Raw genomic sequence first — 19673 nt, forward strand, 5'->3', positions numbered from 1 at the left:
TCTCTATCGAATACCTGAAGGGGGCGCTATACCACTTTTAATCATAGTCATCGTTGTATCCAAGTATTACCGTCACCTTTTCCTTTTTAAAGGAATTGGAGCATATTCTGTACACTTGTTTTGAATGTGTACTTTATTAGTTTGGATACTCATGGAAAATATGTCTGTGTTTAAAATGTATGAGACAATGTACTACATGTATGTTTATACTGTAAGAACAATTGTGTTCCTATTCATCATTTTGTATAATTATGAAGATCTGAATAAAGGCAAAAAAGCTTTAAAAACAAAATCGTCATTTAAAACCAAAAAATTATGCATTCAATATAATTGCTTAAATTCGTTTATTATCTGTCTAAAATTATATACACATAAAATATTGTTTCAAACCATATTATGTTCATGAAATTGTATGATTAAAAAAAGGAAAAAGATGCAGAAACTTATAAATCAAATCAAATCAAATCAAATCAAATATCGTCATTATCGATTTAATGAATATTATCATTAGATCATCATCGGCACACTTTCATGATACAAAAATAGCTACGTATCACCTAATTCGTCAAAGTGACGAATTAAAGTCTAGTTTGATCTTATACTTTATTTGCAGTTTTCTCAAAAGTATCTATAATATTTGACTCATACTCTAAATTTTGATATAAATTGACCAGCATATACGTTTTTCTGAAACAATTTGATTTTGAAAGCACCTCGACTGTTTGTCACATATATGTTACCGGTGCAGTGAGAGTTTGAAAATAATAGACCGGCTTATTAACATATTCACTCTTTAAACAAAGACTCGATTCTGAGTATGGATGATCATTCATTAATAACAGGTAAATGGAATAACTCGTCATTAGGCCCCCATGAAAAAAACATCGATAACATTTGAATATTCTTCATCCGGTCAATTTTTTAGGACTTGTGCCCCGGGCCAGACAAACCATGATTGTGGTTATCTATCTCTATTATGTATCTCTATTTATATGTTTACGTTTCTCCTCCGCCTAGATACCTTCACGATGGGAAAGAGGTTTTCTAAGAAACCTGAAGAAATTATCGAGCCCCCGAGGGATGACACGCCAAGTACAAGGTACAGATATGTTAAGCATAGGTCCACTGTGATACATGTATACTTGTTAAATGTGCACTGGTCATGGAATGCCAATGACTAAAGATCATTTATCACTTTTTGGAGTAGTTCAGATTATTATTCCTTAAAATGTCATCTGAATGAACCAATGGTAGTAACTATAAACGATGGTCGACACCTGCTGTGAAACAAGAATTGAAAATAAACAATATATCGTTATTCCTTATTAATCTCCAAGGGAAAGAAATGATCAACACCAAACCTCCAAGATACAACGATTCTTGTTATCAGTACACTAGGAACAGATAGGATTATATAGGCCCTACAGTTGACCATATTAAATAGTAAATTCCTTAACGGTAATACGAAGTTTTGGAATGGGGTCATACATTTGGTTCAATGAACATATTGGAATCATATGCTTTTCTAATGTTGGCTGGTCTACTATTATAATATCGTGATCAAGTACCCAATATGAATGTATCCCAACGAAACCTACGTCCAATTGGATATAAGAAAGCCCCTTAAGGGATTTTAATATAAATCCTACGAGAACGACATTGCAGTTGAAAAAGTAAATTTCCTTGTCAGTCTAAATGTATGGGGATTTTTAAATTCAAATACTTCATATTTCTATTTAATCGAAATCACCACCAAAATGACTAAGTATATCTAAAGTATTAAAATGTTCCTTAAAGGGACTTTGTAACATTGTTCAGATGAGAGATAGTGGTGCTAAGGTAGTGACTTCAATGCTTGATGTACAATTAAAGATAATCTGAAAATTTGAGCGAAAACGGACCATTATTCATGGTACAAATTGGGAAAAACTGATCCGATCGATTCCTTAATTCTCCCAACTATATTATTACACTTTAATTATATTTTACGTGAATGGGAATCTCACAAAGCAATAAAATGGCTCTACATTCCGTTCCAGACAAAGTGTTGACAGTTTTTTATGGCCTGTTTTTATGTCTTTTTTTCATGGAAAAACGGTTGGGAAAATTCAAAAATGGTTGGGAGAATTTAGATTCAGAAGCGCCGCACATCGACGCCCGTTCGAAAACCCGTTGAACTTTGTTAAAAATCTTCATATTGCGTGAATTAATTTCGGATTTGGGGCATCGTAGTTGGATAATCCATACATAAAAACATAATTTTACGTGTTTTGCATCCTGATTCAACAGATTTGTGAAATCAACCATCACAATGTTACTAAGTACCTTTAAATCTAAGAATATTACTAGCTCACATATTGGTGTATTATTAAAATGAATGTTTAAGATTTGTGATAATTTTATGGCTATTTTTTACTCTGTTAAATACTGAATTCACATACCGGTAACATGAAAGGTGAAGCAGGAAGGAATTGAAAACTGACCAGAGTATTTCGTTTGATTATTTACTAATTGATATGGAATTTGTGATATCCAACCGATACTTGATTAGATGGTAGCTTAAGTTTAAGGATACAATGCTTAAATTCTGTATTTTGTTATATTCTAGTGGTCAAGCATCGAGTCAAACGCGTGGATGCGATGACGTCATCATTAGAGTAGGAGACGCCATATCAAATGATGACGATTTAACAAGACTTGGTCTCGCGCTTGGGATTCAGAATCCTGATATCAACCGTGCATTACAAACGAATTGGGCTGGAGATAGAAAGACCAGTCATGGTAATGTGGTGATGCTTCAGAACTGGGCAGAGACGGTAAAACCACCAAAGCGACTCCCAATTCTCAGAGCAGCTCTCAAAAGGGCGAGTCTATTAGAGGTGGAGGAGACATGTTTCACAAGCAGCACAAGAGGTAAGCTTCTCAAATATAAATGATATTTAATATGAAAATACCTATACAGCAACTTGATTCCTTTCCATAAGTGAAAACCATGTCCTTAGTTTGAGTAAAAGTTTACATTACAAATTGTGTGCACATTCTCAAACAATTTCCATTCTTCTTTCTCAACAGCTCCTTTTAACTTCCCCTGATATCTTGATAAGACAATTTTATGCACACTCGATTACGAGAACACGTGAAATAAATTGTTCCACAGACAAAACATAATAACTAAAGTCCTTTTATGTGTCATTTGCGATCTTTTTTGTGCTGCAATTTGAAATGATACGAAAAATTTTGTCAATCCCTGATATTAATTTTTACATTCATTTTCATTCATGCTTACAATTTGATACAGAGAGAATCACAACAAAAAATTAAAATGATATCACAGCATGCATCTTATGCACGAACATAACATTTTCTAAAATGTTGAAATAAAATGTTAAACCGAATCATGTTCACAATTCATTAAGTCTTTCTTCTGAAATATGATTATATGAAATTTTGACAAAACGAATTTAATTGCTTCCATACCACCGGAAAATATTTGAAATGAAATTATACAAAATAGATTAGTTTCCATCTAAATGTTGCGTTGTGGCAGCATTCACCATGCTACGTGACACATAATTACACGTCGGACAAATTGCGCTTACAATATGTTTAAAAGCATCGTCTCACGATCATTGGCTTTAATCTATCATATACTGTTCCATCGGTGTATATGCATAATACATTCTGAGCTTCATTTTTTTAGCCAGAACCTGTTTAAACAGAAACAGCAATACGATATCAACTTCCTCGGCAGTGTATTCAACGAAGTCTGTATCGAATGTTATTACTTATATTACTATTTTCCATTCTTTCCCCAGGTGACACAAGTGCCATACTTAAGTTAAAGAAACAACTGAAAAATAGATATCGCAAGAAATTTGCTAAGGTCAAAACATCGCCTGTGGACTCCGGGTCACGGACACGGCTTCAGCACATCTATGTCAGTCTCGTCCTAATGTTAGGATTGGGAGGGGAAAGGGAAGAGCCAATAGATTATGATGGGTTGTTTCAAGTCATCAAAACTGAAACAACGACAGGTTTTGTAACACGATTAGCTTTCATTGGAGAAGCTGGTGTAGGTAAATCGACACTCTTTGCTAAGATAGCTCTTGATTGGGCCGAGGGTAAAATTCTTCAAGAAATCAATCTGCTGTTTCTTGAATCATTTCGAGAGATCACAGAGAGCAGATTCTTCGGGGATACTGTTATGGGCCATTTCCCAGACGAAACAGAAATAAAAGGGGAAGGTGTTGATGAATATATCAGGGATAATCAGAGAAAAGTCCTTATCTTATTGGACGGACTAGACGAGGCACAAATCGACATCAGAGAGCCTAATCACAGTGACGCTATCGTATCGATCGTAAGAGGAGAACGATTCATTGATACCCCAGTCGTAATCACAACCCGTCCTTTTGGAGCTGATCAGATCAAGAGCAACATGACGATTAATGACCATTACACGTTTGGTAAGGTTAAGGGCTTCACGAGGCAAAACATGTCAACATATATCAAAAACTTTTTCATAGATGACTTTCAGTCTGCTTCGACCCTCATTAAGCTCATTGATACAAACCAGGTGTTTTCTGAGTACATGGCACCCTTCCCGATATTCTGCTGTATGCTATGTTGCCTGTGGAAAACGCCACTTGGGCGGGAAAATATTCAGACAATGAAAACATTCTCGCATTTCTTGAAGCGTCTTGTCTTTTCACTTCAAGAGCAATACTCTTCCAAACCAAATAAAGAGGGTTATGGAAGCCGCATGAGCAAAGCTAGTGGTAGTATGAAAGAGATCGGTCGTATCGCTTTTGAAGGTCTGTTGGTTAAACAGCTCATCTTCGATGAAGAAGCGTTAGGCTCATGCACGGAGGCTGCCATGATTGCATGCGAGGTCGGGATTCTTAGCAAGGAAATAAGGCCAGCACCCTTGCGAATCAGAGAAAGTCAGCGAAAGCAATTCCTCCAAGAATTCTCTTTCCCTCATAAGCTACTACAGGAGTACATGGCGAGTTTATACCTTGCATCACTGTTCCACAAAGATCGTCAAGAATTCAACAGAATCCTGGCAGATACCCTTTTAGAAGACTACAAGGAATTCAGATATGTCTTATACTTCACTGCAGCTCATGATTGTGAAGTAGGAAAGTCGGTCCTGGAAGCCCTATGCAAGAAAGTTGATGACATGGAGTTCATCATTGAGGTAGCTTTTGAATGTCATGATTCAGAAGCCATTGATCCCGTCAGGAATCTTTTGAACACGAAGGCAGATCTTACGTTAGATTATCATGGTCCAATCGGCGCATATCTCTTCATACTGGAGAAAATGGGGACAGAAGTAGTAAGTTCCGTGAATAGAATTATAGATGTATCTCATTTTCATTTATCAAATTCTTGTTTCATCCTTCTGACCCATAATCATTTAGAACTGCCATGTTGATATTATATACTATAGTGGGCTGTGTTGCAATGTGTAATCAGACTCACATGAGAACGACAAACATGTTACCGTTTGTCTCTTCTTCATATATAAATTTAAAGGACTTGCTAATAAAGGAGTAAGGTAACAATGCATGGCTGTTTCAATATTAAACAAAAACCAAACAAAGATAAAAGGCTGAGCCAACCAGACGAACTACAGAAAATATAGTTTGTTCTATATTCAATATGCCCTCCGGAACTACCTTTATAGCTACGCACCTTTCAGGTATACTTATTACAGATAATGACTAGAATGTGTGTTTGTATCCATGCAATTTACATACATAAATACTGTCAGAATCTAGGCTCATGGTGAAGACATGGTGAAAAAATTACGCCAAACGAATGCATCCTATAATGATGTTTGCCCAAATTAAACTATTAGCATGGTATCTTTGATTATATTAATTGAAAGTCTTATTTATTGATCGAATGCTGACATTTCTTTACAGGTAAGAACAACGTCCTCTATTCGAGAAGAAATGGGCGCTAGACCGTCCTTCGAACATAACACCTCATCGTCACACGCAGCAGCAGTAGGTCTCTTCACATTGCAGAACTTACGAAGGTTGATCATTGAAAGCGTGCGTCGGGATGCTAAATTCTATCTAGGAATTTCTGTTGCAGCTTCACAGTCCAAGGTGTCTGATTACTCTACTAACGTTGATGAATCCTCTAATTATGTGATACCTACGGGTTTTTACAATTAAATTATTATGCAAGAAAGCGTAGCAACTTTCCTTTTTCAATACCGAAACTTTGCATTATAGACGGCCTCAGAACCTACATAGTGTATTATAGTGTCTTTTAGAAGTTTAACTCATTATTTGCCATACAAATAATACTCATTTAAATTTCTCTTTTAATCTATGGGTCGGGTTACCATTTTCACAAAGTTTCTGTGGATATGTCATGTTGTCCAGCCGCCATACCCTTATTCGTTGATATTAACTTACGATAACGTACCAAATTTGCACTATAGCGATCCCCTTCCATTCAATTTGTTTCGAAAATGCAATCCCCCTATCTATGTGCTCTTGAACTTGTATGGATCGGGAATGTTTCTGTGATGTAGTGGCGGACAACTTTCAAATTTGTTATAACATACAAAATGACAAAAATATTTTCGAAAATGCATGACTCGGGATGGTTTCTTTATACATTACCTGTAATAATCTACTCTTCATAATAAATGTTGAGTAGTACCCCAAAGGTGAAGGCACTTGGGAGAAAAAAAACAGAAGTTAGAGATATTTTGGTACACAACAAACGGAAGAGTTGTCCATCACTACGTCACAATACACTGACAAAAAGCTGCCATGATCTCATATTTTAAACATTCATAACTTTCTTACTTTTGGTCCGATATATTTCAAACTTTTCTCTGATTTTTCTGCTTTCGCATGAATATAATTTTTGCAAGGATTGGTTTGCCCTTTAATGGTGTTGCATTCATGAGAATGAACAAATATTTAAGTTAGACATGTCGTCTATACTTGATATTAGGGACTTTTAGATTCGCACGAAGACAATTGGTCTATGCTACGATCGACGTCCTTTTAATGCACTGACGTGAATGGACGTCACACGTATCAGTCCACGCAAATCTAAAAGTCCCTATTAGCATTCACTTTATTCAACCTGTCCTGTCACTCCAATAGATTGAAGAGCTAACTCACAAGAACGCGGATCTAGGATCTGCTGCATCCTCTCATTACGCGAGAGGCCTCTGCTCCATGCCAAATCTTCGATCATTGGGACTGTACAGTGTAAAGCTGAGTGATGAGTTCTACTCAACGATGGACTCTGAGGCCTCAACGTCAAAGGTATACCCAAACTCAATTTGTATTGGATATTATTTTTTCCCTAAATATTTTAGCATTCTTCAGACTGAATATATGTGGTTAACTGTATGCTCGCATTGTCATAACTCGCAATCACGCTCATAAAGTCTGACCATCATGTGAATCATGTGCATAGGCGCCGGAAGTGGGGGGGGGGGGGGGGGGGGGGGGGGGGGGCAGGGGCAGTTGCCCTTCCCCCCCCCCCCCCCAACCAAAAAAAGTGGGGGGCAAAACGCATTTTTGCCCTCCCGAAACGCCACCCCCCCCCCCCCCCTAAAAAAAAAAAGCAGTAAAGGAGTAAAGATGGTTTGTATTTTTAACCCAAAAGAACATAACAATAATAAAAACCTGAATTAAATGACGTATAAAATTCTATTCAAAGAAAAGGAAGGTTAACATGAATTATATTTCCTAAACATTGCGCATGCTACCTATATTTATCAATGGAGGTTTTTATAATAGCGATACACGCATATCGTGGACATATTGTGAGAGAATGAGAAAGCGTGTCTGTTTTTTGTTAAAGGGGTGAGAAGCTCATGAGCCCCTGAACACTGGCGTACTGATGGGGGTATTTGTTATTCGATACCAGTGATTTACGAATGTTGCTGAAATGATATGATTTTTTCCCGGTATTTTTTCTATATTTTTTTGTAAGTCATACCTTTTTATGCGTTTGTTGGAAAATAAGAAATTCCCAAATTTACAGTCGGGCGAAAAATATGCTTATTTAGAAGCCTTTATGTCAGGGTCTGCAGAACGGCCGAGCTCGGGGGCTCGAGCCCCCCTCACTTTTTGAAAAAGTTTGTTACAGAGAAAAAGAAAGAAAGAGAGAGAAAAAAATAAGTGTCCTGCCAATGTCACAAATGAGGTATCAAAATATGCTCATCTGACCGTAATTAATGCCTAAAACCCCAGAGCTTACGGGGGCTCCGCCCCCGGACCCCGCCAGGGGCCCTAAGGCAGTCCCCTGTATGCCCATCTGACCGTTATTAAATACCTAAAAACCCCGAGCTTCCGGGGGCTCTGCTCCCTGGACTCTCCGCAAACTAGTGGCCTTCCAGTGTCACAAATAAGGTATCTAAATTTGCTTATCTGACCATAATTTTAATGCCTAAAACCCCTAAGCTTCTGGGGGTTCAGCCCCTTGACCCCCTGCCGGGGCTCAGGCCCTCGACCTCACGCCAATTTACGCTTTACCTGATCGTTAGTAATCTACTTTGAAAAATGTTCCGCGGGGCCTGCATGTAACGTATAAGAGTGATGGTGATGCAGATTTTTCTTCTGCCCCCTCCCTTCCAAACGTTTTTGCTCGTTACGTCACTGCCCCTGGAAGGTGAGCCCCCTGGAATGTTTGCCCCCCAATCCCAAACTGCTTCCGGCGCGCTTGATTATGTGAAAAGACTGGATTTTAGTGTCATTATGATACTGATTCATAATAGCCTGTTTTATAGTTTTGTCATAGTTTGCTATCAATAGTCCCAACAAGATATTACATATACTAACAGTAGAAATAAAAAGATATACACTTTTACTCTGTTCGAACTGACGGGATCTCTCGTTTCCATTTGTAATTAATCAAATTTGTTAGTATTTCTTCATTTCGCTTTTAGTTGCTCTTGCTCTTTGCTCTTTGCTCCATTGTGGGATTTGTTCTCTCTCCATCTCTATTTCTATGTCTCTTTCTGTCTCTCTCTCTGTGTCTCAATTTCCTCTTTCTCTCTCTCTCATGTAAAATTCTAAGTAGAAGTTAATGATGTTACATCAATGACAATGAACAAATATTTAAATTATACATGTCGTCTATACTTGATATTACTATTCGCTTTATTCAACCTGTCCTGTCACCAGATTGAAGAGCTAACGCATTTACATTTGCATTTGCGTTCTGCCACATCCTCACACTACGCGAGAGGTCTCTGCTTCATGCCCAATCTTCGATCACTGAAGCTGTACGATGTGAAGCTGAGTGATGAGTTCTACTCAACGATGGCCTCTGAGGCGTCAGAATCAAAGGTATACCGAACACGATTTTTATTGGAAACGATTTTTTGCCAACTGTTTTGCATTCTTCAAACTCAACTGGGGTAACTGTTTTTTCACACTTTTTTGAAAGACATCACTTATTTTCATCTGTTACGAGCACTCTCATATCAATATGATAGTTTGACCATGTAAAAAAAAAGGAAAACGAATCGTGTGAGTAGACTATGGCCTTAGTGCCGTAATGAATAACAGATATAGATGTTTTTAAAAGAATGTTTTAAGCGCATATTATGTACAAAGTAGTGTGCTTCTTTTTGAAAAAAATATATTGTCAATAGTCCCTAGCATATTATGCCATATACAGTATAGAGATGATTTAATATTTTATTTCGCTTTAGCAGGCACTTATTCTACTACCGTATATGTGAGACATTAGTTTGTCCTTCGTTATCTCGCCTTTCTCTATTCTTTCAAGAGTCATGGCCCTTAGTTTACTCTCACTCTCTCTCTCTCTCTCTCTACCTCTCTCACTCTCTATCTCAGTATTTACTACAGCGTGTTTTGAGGGGCCTTGTAGGTACTGTATATCAGATTTGCATCATAGCGCCCCCAATTCATGAGTTTAGTTTACTAAGACTTCTTTGATATGTACTCCCCCAAACTAAATAACAATATGACAAATATGTTAGAACCAACCAAGGGAACAATAAGATATTTAACCTGATGATGATTCCTACATTTTAAAAAAAAAATTATTTGCGATTGCGATATTATTATAATTTTTGACTATAGACAGACGGCTTTTCATTAATATGGGGTCAATTAAAAATGTTGGATTTTGATCGGCTTACTATAAATATTCAAACAATATACCGAGGTGTTTGATTCTTTGATTTATTGATTGTATTATTGATGTATAAAGTCAATTTAAAAATAATAATTGTAAAATACTTTAAATGCATTCCTTAATGAATAATTTGTAACACTAGATAAATAATATATGAAGCCATGAATATTATGATGTTTATGTTCCCCGTCGTACAAACAGTTGCGATTGATTTGGATCAATCGCAAGTTTGTAGTTCCCTATATCTTATGTAGATAGTTGTGATTGATATTTGTCGCAAGTAAGTTGCGATAAATATAAACTCTCTTAAGAAGGGGCCCAAATCTTTACATGACGCTCGAGAATATGGAAATTTGCGTGCCTGCCTATGGTGTCTATGGACATAATTTATATCAGGCCACGCTTTTTTTTTTAAATAATTAAAATATGTTTATTCATTTGAACTATAGTGGAAATGGAGGCGAAATAATAAGACTTAAAGTGAATGAGTTAATGTGATGCAGATACATCTGATTTTAGCTATGATTAAAAGAGGTGTTTATGTTTAACTTAGTAAAAAAACAATGATTGGATCACATCGTTGCGGATTTACCTCTTTTGTATACTGATACATTATCTTGGCACAGATCGAGACGTTGAGTATTGCGGGTGTTTCCATGATGACTCCACGAAGACTACACTCCATCCTCGCGCTACCATGCCTCCAATCACTCAGCTTGAGCAAAATCAGACGAGTTGACACGGACGATAGAGAGACACTGGTATGTATCTTTACTATTCAAAGTTTGAAGTTAAAATCCTCTTTTTTCGAAACTCAAAAGGAAGGGGTTCAGAAAAACCAAAAATACTAAATATGAATGACAATGGAATTGCCAAAAGGATAATGTATTTTGCTTTGAAATCAAATTAAAACTACATACTACGGGATGTTCGTTAAATCAATGGATGATTTTATATGTCAAACGTCTATACATGCATATTCTTAGTTTTTTCAATTTAGATGAAATTTAACCAGGATACACATTTTGTCAAAGCTTGTTAAATGTCGATTGATGAATGATTGCCGTTTGCTATTTTGTATACAGATGGTTTTGCTTATGTTCTTCTTCATCAAATGTCTAACGTTCCGTAATGTAAAATCAGTTGAACATTTTTTTGTTTTAAACTGGCTGAACGAATATCACAATAAAAAATATAAGAATTAGTACTACAATCCCGTCCTCTTCCAGGAAAAAAGAAGGATTGATCCTCATTCAGAATTTGGCATTGGTCGTTTCGGTGAAAACGGACAAAATAAGAAACATTTTAACAAAGTATACAAACAGGCGGACAAAGAATAAAAACGGAATTGTGAATGTCGATAATGTTAAAGATATAGTAAAACTCGTATTGGCAATGCGATCATGATATGTTACATCTTACTGCGGGAAACCCTCTATTTTTGGTATTCAAAATATTGAAAGTTCCCCCTTATGTAAAGTATTATGATAGACTAACCTTTATTTTTAATGGAAGGCATTACACGTGTATGGTTGATTGATTGGTTGATTGATTTTTTTTCTCGCTAAGCTTCCAACATACAATAACATACAAGAATAAGAGATCATAATTGAGCCAGCTTGAACAGAATCGCCCAAATAAGCATAATCTGCCGGATCACTGAAATTGAAAATAAATTGGTATTTTTTATATTTTGGAGGAAAAATGGGTTACAATTCGTCCTGAAAGGTATCGCATATGGCTATATTGCCAATGGAAGATTCTCTATATCATTTATAATGTCGGTATCCAAAGGGTTAAAAGCAGCTGTATTCTTCGTCCCAATTGCCACAAACCTGTACCCGTTTGTTTGTTTCTTCCCAGGGCAACTTAAAACATTTTTAGTTATATTACTGTATATTTGTGAAATATTTACCCTTCATTATATGAACAGTAAAATTAGTATGTATCCATACAGGGTAGTCATGCTATCAAGCTTTGCTTACTTTGTCAACACTCCTGTTTGATGTTTTTGATCATTCACAGCCAGCCTTACTTTATTCAATTTAGGCCTTTACTCTTTTGCAATGTGTCAAATTTGCAATGATTTGTTAAATTTTGTTTTGTATATATTTGTAAAACTGCAAAAAAAATAAAAATAATAATAATAAATAAATAAATAAAATCATATCAAATCAAAACAATAATTAGTCAGTATATTTAATATCTTTTCTTACATTAGTGCTGGTTTTCATACATAGTTTATATAGTGATCGATCTTTTTTGTATCGATGTTGTTTCCTGTAGACTGGTCAAACAACCGCAGTATATGAGCTATCTGTGGATAGTAAGCATGTGACCATCCTGTGGAATCTTGGACTCAATACATCATGTCCCCGAGTGAAAACCCTCAAACTGAACTGGTCGAGACGGGAGAATGTCTCATCAGATATCATTATGATGGCATGCTCTCCGTTCCATCATCTAATTCACCTTCACATCCAGGGAGACCCGCATAGTGCCACATCTACACTAGATGATCCCGTGTCATTTTGCAAGGCGGTGATAACATCATGCCCTCGACTCACCGAGCTGTCCATTACCAACATTAGACTAAACAACGAGAAGGTAGCCGAGATCATCCATGAGTTGGATGATCATCCACACCTATCAAGCATAAGGTGAGTCTCATTAGAGTTGTACACATTGTGGAATGGTACACTAGTTACCTTTAACTGTGATCTTTTTTCCTCTTCGTTATTCTTATCCGTATCCCTCTCTCTCTCTCTCTCTCTCTCTGTCCTCTCTTCTGATTAATTTTCTTTCTCTCCTTACTAGCTTTCTCTTTTTCAAAATAATAATTTACCTAAAAGTAAGAAGTTGCCAAAGAATTTATTCCATTTCAGTGAAGTAGCGGAAAGCAGTTAAAATTGACTAGCATGCGAATTATTCAAATTATTCATTGCCTTACACGTTCGTGTACACGTTTTTTAATCAACATTTCGATTGATGTTTGCAAAATATGCAAATAAGGTTCCATCAGAGATAAATCAACATTTCTAGTTTGCATAACTTGCCATCTAAGCTCCTTCTTGAATCAATTCAAGAAATGTTACGGAGGTTTGCATTGTCATACAGAACAAAATAAATATATTTCAAGATGGATAAAAATATTAATTAATGCTTAATACACAAATTAAGTTTTCATTTCCGGCTACTAGAATGGAAAGTTGTAATTTTTGTACATTAATGATGGCTAAATATTTGCAATTTGGATCAGAAAGTTATTCCCCAATACTCGACTACCCCCAAAACATAACCTCCAATACATTAATTGTTATAAAAGTGGACCTGCATGGAGGCAATTAAAGATAAAGTTAAACTCTGGTCATGCGATTATATTCTGATAGAAACGGTGTGGAATTGCAAGGTTCTGGAATCATAAAACTATAAGAAATTGGGCCCAGTCTTGGTAAAACTAACAAGCACTGTACACAGAAAGATGTATATGGGACTACACAAACATGAGGCATACAATTAAGGACACATTCTTTAACAATGCTTCCAGCTTTACAAATCTGAGATGCATGGCCCTACGTTTTATCAGTGTCTGTGATATGGTGTGATATTGAAGCCCTTAATAAATTAATTGCGCTTCCAAATGATCATGAAATGCTTCAAAAAAGTAAAAATCTTTGAGTGACTCTTTTTACCATACTCATTTTTCCCAATAGACTGTAGTCTTAGGACAAATCGTCGGGAAAATGGTTTTGAAATTGCATATTTCAATTAAAAAATATCTTTATAATCAAGCAAGTGATTGGCTTGTAAAATTCATGGGCTTCATTTCTGACCTAAAGGTTAATAGTTATGATTGCAGCATGAACTAAATTCAGGATTTTGTTTAGAATCAGAGGTAAAGTTACTTAATACCTAATAATAATAAAGATTGGAATGAATTTCAGATGGATAATATTGTGCATACATGAGTAGGATGTCTTAAAGATTAGATAATGGACTGCTGTATAAGGCATATTACAAAACTTTACATAATTTGATGATCTCAGTATATTATAATTTATTTTTATTGTCCAATCACATTTTCTTAAGATAAATTCAAATCCAATTGTTTTCATGCATCATGATGTTAATAGATTTGATGTATCCTACCTTACACAACATCGACACCATGGTTTGCAATCCTGCAATATAGATACAGAGCAATATTATGCAAGGTCTGATGTTTATTGACATTTCCTCTATTCTCACACCACAAAGCAAACATATCTGATGGGTTTTAAAAGAGTATCGTACGTCAGGTTTGTTCTGAAGATCACGTATTCTACCCCGAAATGTACTGTTTTATTACTATAGGTTGGAAGAGTGTGGTACCGACGTGGATCTGGATCCACTGATTTCTGAGGTGAACGGTGAAGGCAAGCTGACTGTCATCGTAAAGCATGGCAGGGTAAGATATAACATTAGATTACATGCCCATCCTCCGATTGTTCCTTCTTCCTCTTTCTTGCATTCCATCATTTAAAAGTATTCTTGTATTTGTTTGTTATCGATATTCAACTCCATTCAATCGGTACCCAAGAAAGAAATATTACACATATTTATTTTGTATTGAAGCTACCTTTTATAAGTTTATTCTCGCCTGATTAAAATAACCCAGTTCTTGCTCTGTGTAATGATTTCCGGAATCTGAGAAATAACAAACATAAAGAGAGTGACTTTTTACAACTATAAGAGCAATTATAGTGAAAAGGCACTTTTCTCTTATGTTCATGATGTTTTTCAAAGGCAAAAATGCTCATTGTACTTCGACACTCTTTAAAAAAAAAGATATCTTATCACAAGATGGAAAATTTCCTTATCTTATCTATAGTTCGAATTGAAGACATGTTTGTAATAATCATGTACCATACGTTTTAGCAAAAGTGAATTCAGCACAGTGGCACAAAGCAGATAAATTAAACATACTTTTTACATCAATTAATTCATGAGGTTGAATATACGAGTATATATTGGGTAGAAAATGAGTCACACTGCTTTATTAAAAACAATGGCCTTAACGAGTATGAAGCACAGTGAGAACCAAAATACAGACAGAAAACATGATATAGTCTCTCCAAATCCATGCACCAAAACTCAATCCAAACCGTCTTGCAGTTAGACCTGCCAGAGCACGTAATCTGGCGATCTCTTCATTTCAGGATTTATTCATACCAATTTAATATAAATCAAAATCAAGTAATTTATTTATGTATTCATCATGAAGTTCATAGATTTGCTGTTACCTACAAACACAGTTATGATACCATGGTTTACATACATGCAATATAAATACAGAAAAATATCATGGAATGCCGGATGTGTAATTGTCATCTATTCTCACACCACATACCATACACCACAATATAATCCCACATAGTTTGTTAAAAGAGTATTGTATGTCAGGTTTGTCTCGTTTAGAAGATCATGTATAGTTTTTCTCCAAATGCACTGTTTTATTACTATAGGTTGGATACGTGTGACACCAATCCGCATCTAGGTCCATTAATTTCGGAGTTAAACAGTGAAGGCAAGCTGACTGTCACCGTAACGTATGGTGTGGTAAGATATAACAATATTGTACATGCCAATCCTTTGTTTAATTCTTCTTCCCCTTTCTTAAATTTCATCCTTTCAAAGTAGGGTAGTTTTTTAGGTATCCATATTGAGCTCCGCCCAATCGTTACCCAAGATTTAAACTATATACACATAATTTAAGCTGTCTGTTATGTGTCAATTGGGGTCTGATTAAAATGACCACGTCTACCAATAGGTTTTTTCTTAATTCGTGTAATGATTTTCGGAAACTTAAATATAACAAACATGTAGAAAAAAAACTCTGCACAAATAGATGAACTTATTTGGTGAAAAATTACTTTTAATTCATGTACAAGTATAAGGCAAATACGCTCATTGTACTTCGTCCTCCGTTTTTAAGCGATATGATTTTAATATCTCATGAAAAGATGGAAAATGTCCCTTTTCTTATTTATAGGTATAATTAAAGAAAGGTTTCAAATGATCATGTAGCATGGATCTTACCAAACAGAAACTCTACTGGCAATTTCCATAAAGTTTGAATATACGAGTATATACCGTAATGTATAGATCTGTAATTGAAACAGGTAATATTTCATGAAGCAATGATGCATTAAGTTGGATGAATGGTACCTTCTTTTCATTTAAACATAGTTTTGTTTAAGTTTGAATGATTTGTTTTATCCTTAATGTTTCCAAAATCATAGATGTTGTAAAGCAACAACGTATTGAACATTGGAACACATTGGAAGATCACCCTCGACAGAGCACGCAGACTACTGTGGATTTGAAAATGAAACTTAGCTAACTGAATAATTGGTAATGCTAAATATGCTAATTGAAGTATTTTCGTGTTAAAATGGATAGTAACATGATATCTACGATAAAAATTGATTATGCCCCGACTTTAAATTGTTAATTAATTATTATCTTTACACTCTGAAGTATATGTAGAATGTGGATTTATTTTAAGGGCGAGTTCTTAAATTCTCTGCAGCCTCTTCGAAAGTACTTTGATCTGATCAAAACATTTCTGCAATCACATCATATAGATAGAGAGAGATAGAGAGAGAGAGAGAGAGAGAGAAAGAGAATGAGGCGCCTTGTGACCCCACCCCCCCCCCCCCCCCATTTAACATCGTCATGTAATGCCATTTGATGTAAATATGATAACCATTGGATGGGTTATAATGTTTAAATAATCTATGCCAGACAACGTAGAGCATAAAACATACAGCTTACAACCAACAATCTATGTTATAACGTATTAGGCTCCTTCGTTTCATCCTTTCTAATTTTACTATAAGTTCTTAATTTACAAGTACATGTAACTACAAGTAAATCAAAGTGGTTTGATATATGTTATGAACCTGCAAGTATTCAAAATGCGTATGTATTTTTACTATTATTACATTTCTTGTAAATAAGACTAGCAATGAGTAACGTGAAATGTGAAATATAAAATGAACCGAATTTAATTTGAGAAAAAGATAAACTCTCTATTGATTGTTTAATAGTATTCATGCGTTTGTACTCATATCGGCTATATTGTAATGATGGTGATATAATTAATGCACTGTACTCTCATTACAAGGTCATCAAGCATCTAATCCATAAGGATCTGTTGATATATTCTTCATCACACCGATACAAGTATTCTGTACCAATTCAATAGAGCTGTTCTGTATACCAGGTTCTACATCATGAACTACGGGTAAAGTAATTTATGTGTAGAATGTATTTACTCGACGTAGAACTTTTGTCTTATTTACACCCTTTCCAATAAATTCTTGCTGTATAGAATAAATTATTGCATTGTTTTTTTCTAATTCTAAAAGTTACAATTAGGTTGTGAACTTTCTCATTTGTTGATAAGATGTACATAAACATGATAGAATATAGTACCTACCTGTAAATAGCCTACTTAATTCTTATATGATTTATTTTAGAGTTGGGTTCATTCTGTGGGGGGGGGCTGTTCAGTCATGTGGAAATATAATATAGATATATTGACTGCTATGAGAGGCATAGCTGTTAATATAGGATCAAATGTGCGTTAGATCATGCTATGACCCCGAGAGCCAGTATAAGAACAGCCATGCCTCGGAAAGCAGTCCAAATATCTTTTATATACCAAATTCACAAAATAGTCTACAAAGAATTCTTGCCTTATTATCCTTTTCTTATTAGAAAAGGATAATAAGGCAAGAATTCTTTGTAGACTATTTTGTGAATTTGGTATATAAAAGATATTTGGACTGCTTTCCGAGGCATGGCTGTTCTTATACTGGCTCTCGGGGTCATAGCATGATCTAACGCACATTTGATCCTATTATTGGTTAAAACATCACATATAATCTGAGACACTGTGTGTTAATATTCGCTGGAAAGTTGCCTGAATGTTACGATCCTCCGGAATCGCACACACACTCTATGGTATCTGCGCTCGCACGAAGAACCTTTTTACACGTAAACCATTGGGGATCTCATCAAAATTTAACTATGCCCGTTACCCGGTGCAAGGAGAGACGGAACGTCTCTCTATTTACAGGATTATTGTCGTATTATTCAGTTATGTTTTTTCTATGATCAGTCGATCTGAATAGGACACAGACCAACGGAATACCATATAAATTTCCAATCTTTTAAAATGACAATTTCTTTCAAGTTTTATTGTAAACTTCCATCGCTTCTGTGCAGTGTTTTTTTCAATGACGTCTTATAATTTGATAGCCGTTTATAGATTTCTTTCCATCATATTGAAAAAATCAATTGCATTAATGCCTGTGTTGTAATGATTTTGACAGTTTGTGTGTAGTACACCTGAATGAGGGTAAGTGAAGTGGAATCTTGCAATGCCAATGTACATTACGTTGTGGGAGGTGTATTCTCTTTGTTCGAGCTGAATTGAAAAAAATTGCTCTTCGTAAGAGGCTGTTTGATCACCTTGAGAAATTCTGGAATCATCTGAAAGCCAATGAATTTATCTTTGATACATTTCCAATGTGCATGGACTTGCAGGACATCTGTAACGTATTATTGATATCCGGAATGTGTTGACTATGTAAATAAACATGTACATATATATTGTTCTCAGCCAATGAATCACTTTGCATTTTATATTCACGTCTTTCTATACACGTTCTTTATATCTGAATTTATTTTGCAAATACATCTGAGAGTGCACATGATTGCATGTAAAGTGAAACATAGAAGACGTATATGACTAGCAGGAGGACTTGCATAATATGGAATTTGTTGTAAGAACAACAAATGTTTGTCACTCTCTCATCAGTAATTGTAGAGACAACGATTATATGTATTTATCTAAGCAGTAAGGCTTAGATGCATGTCATTTGATGTAAGTTATTGCTTTATCATCTGATAAGCAACTAATTTGGTTAGGCCTTAGACCTAATGGATCCGTGGGTATATATATTTTATATGTTTGTTGCAGTTGTGATGTAAAGAATAATTATGAAAGCCATTTGCATTTCGAAGTATCGCCTCATAGCTGTATTCACGTTAACTGGAATAAGTCGGTTAAGGGGTAGGCAACATGAAGAAAGAAAGAGGGAAAAGCGATTTTCATAGAAATGGAGAGTGTGAGGAGGAAAAAAGGACGTGGTGTAAGTAGACGGTGAAAGATAGAGACGGACCAAGAGAGAGAGAGAGAAAGAGAGAGAGAGAGAGGGGGGGGTAGAGGGGGAGGAGAAAGAGAGAGAGAGAGAGAGAGAGAGACAGACAGAATAAACGAATGAAATACAAAACACATACGAAAACAAGAAAACATGATATAACGCATAGACGCAAAACGGTTCTAGAACAATTACCCCCGGGCAATTACCCCGATCAATTTTACCAGCGGAACATTTAACCCTCAATGAAAATTCCCCCCGAAAAACAACTCCTGAAAATTACCCCTCGAGAAAAAATACCCCCCC

At 35.6% G+C, this 19673-nt stretch overlaps 1 protein-coding gene across 1 annotated transcript; it reads left to right on the top strand.

Moving 5' to 3' along the window:
• The first annotated feature begins 1028 nt into the window (after nucleotides 1–1028).
• On the top strand, nucleotides 1029–15674 carry LOC105447266. Its single transcript, XM_030991048.1, has 10 exons — nucleotides 1029–1099; nucleotides 2609–2913; nucleotides 3816–5338; nucleotides 5931–6119; nucleotides 7140–7304; nucleotides 9174–9338; nucleotides 10782–10916; nucleotides 12442–12815; nucleotides 14509–14602; nucleotides 15660–15674. The coding sequence occupies exons 1-10, from the start codon at nucleotides 1029–1031 to the stop codon at nucleotides 15672–15674; spliced, it is 3036 nt and encodes a 1011-aa protein (XP_030846908.1).
• The last annotated feature ends 3999 nt before the right edge of the window (nucleotides 15675–19673 follow it).

Source organism: Strongylocentrotus purpuratus, unplaced genomic scaffold, assembly GCF_000002235.5.
Source record: "Strongylocentrotus purpuratus isolate Spur 01 unplaced genomic scaffold, Spur_5.0 spur5_scaffold_2, whole genome shotgun sequence".
NCBI classification, from domain to species: Eukaryota; Metazoa; Echinodermata; class Echinoidea; order Camarodonta; family Strongylocentrotidae; genus Strongylocentrotus; species Strongylocentrotus purpuratus.

Bases quoted from the DNA above. Each gene is read 5' to 3' on its own strand.
- LOC105447266 (XM_030991048.1), top strand. From the start codon at position 1,029: ATGGGAAAGAGGTTTTCTAAGAAACCTGAAGAAATTATCGAGCCCCCG. The intron at 9,339-10,781 runs GTATACCGAACA...ATCTTGGCACAG, and splicing joins CTGAGGCGTCAGAATCAAAG to ATCGAGACGTTGAGTATTGC. The intron at 10,917-12,441 runs GTATGTATCTTT...TGTTTCCTGTAG, and splicing joins CGGACGATAGAGAGACACTG to ACTGGTCAAACAACCGCAGT.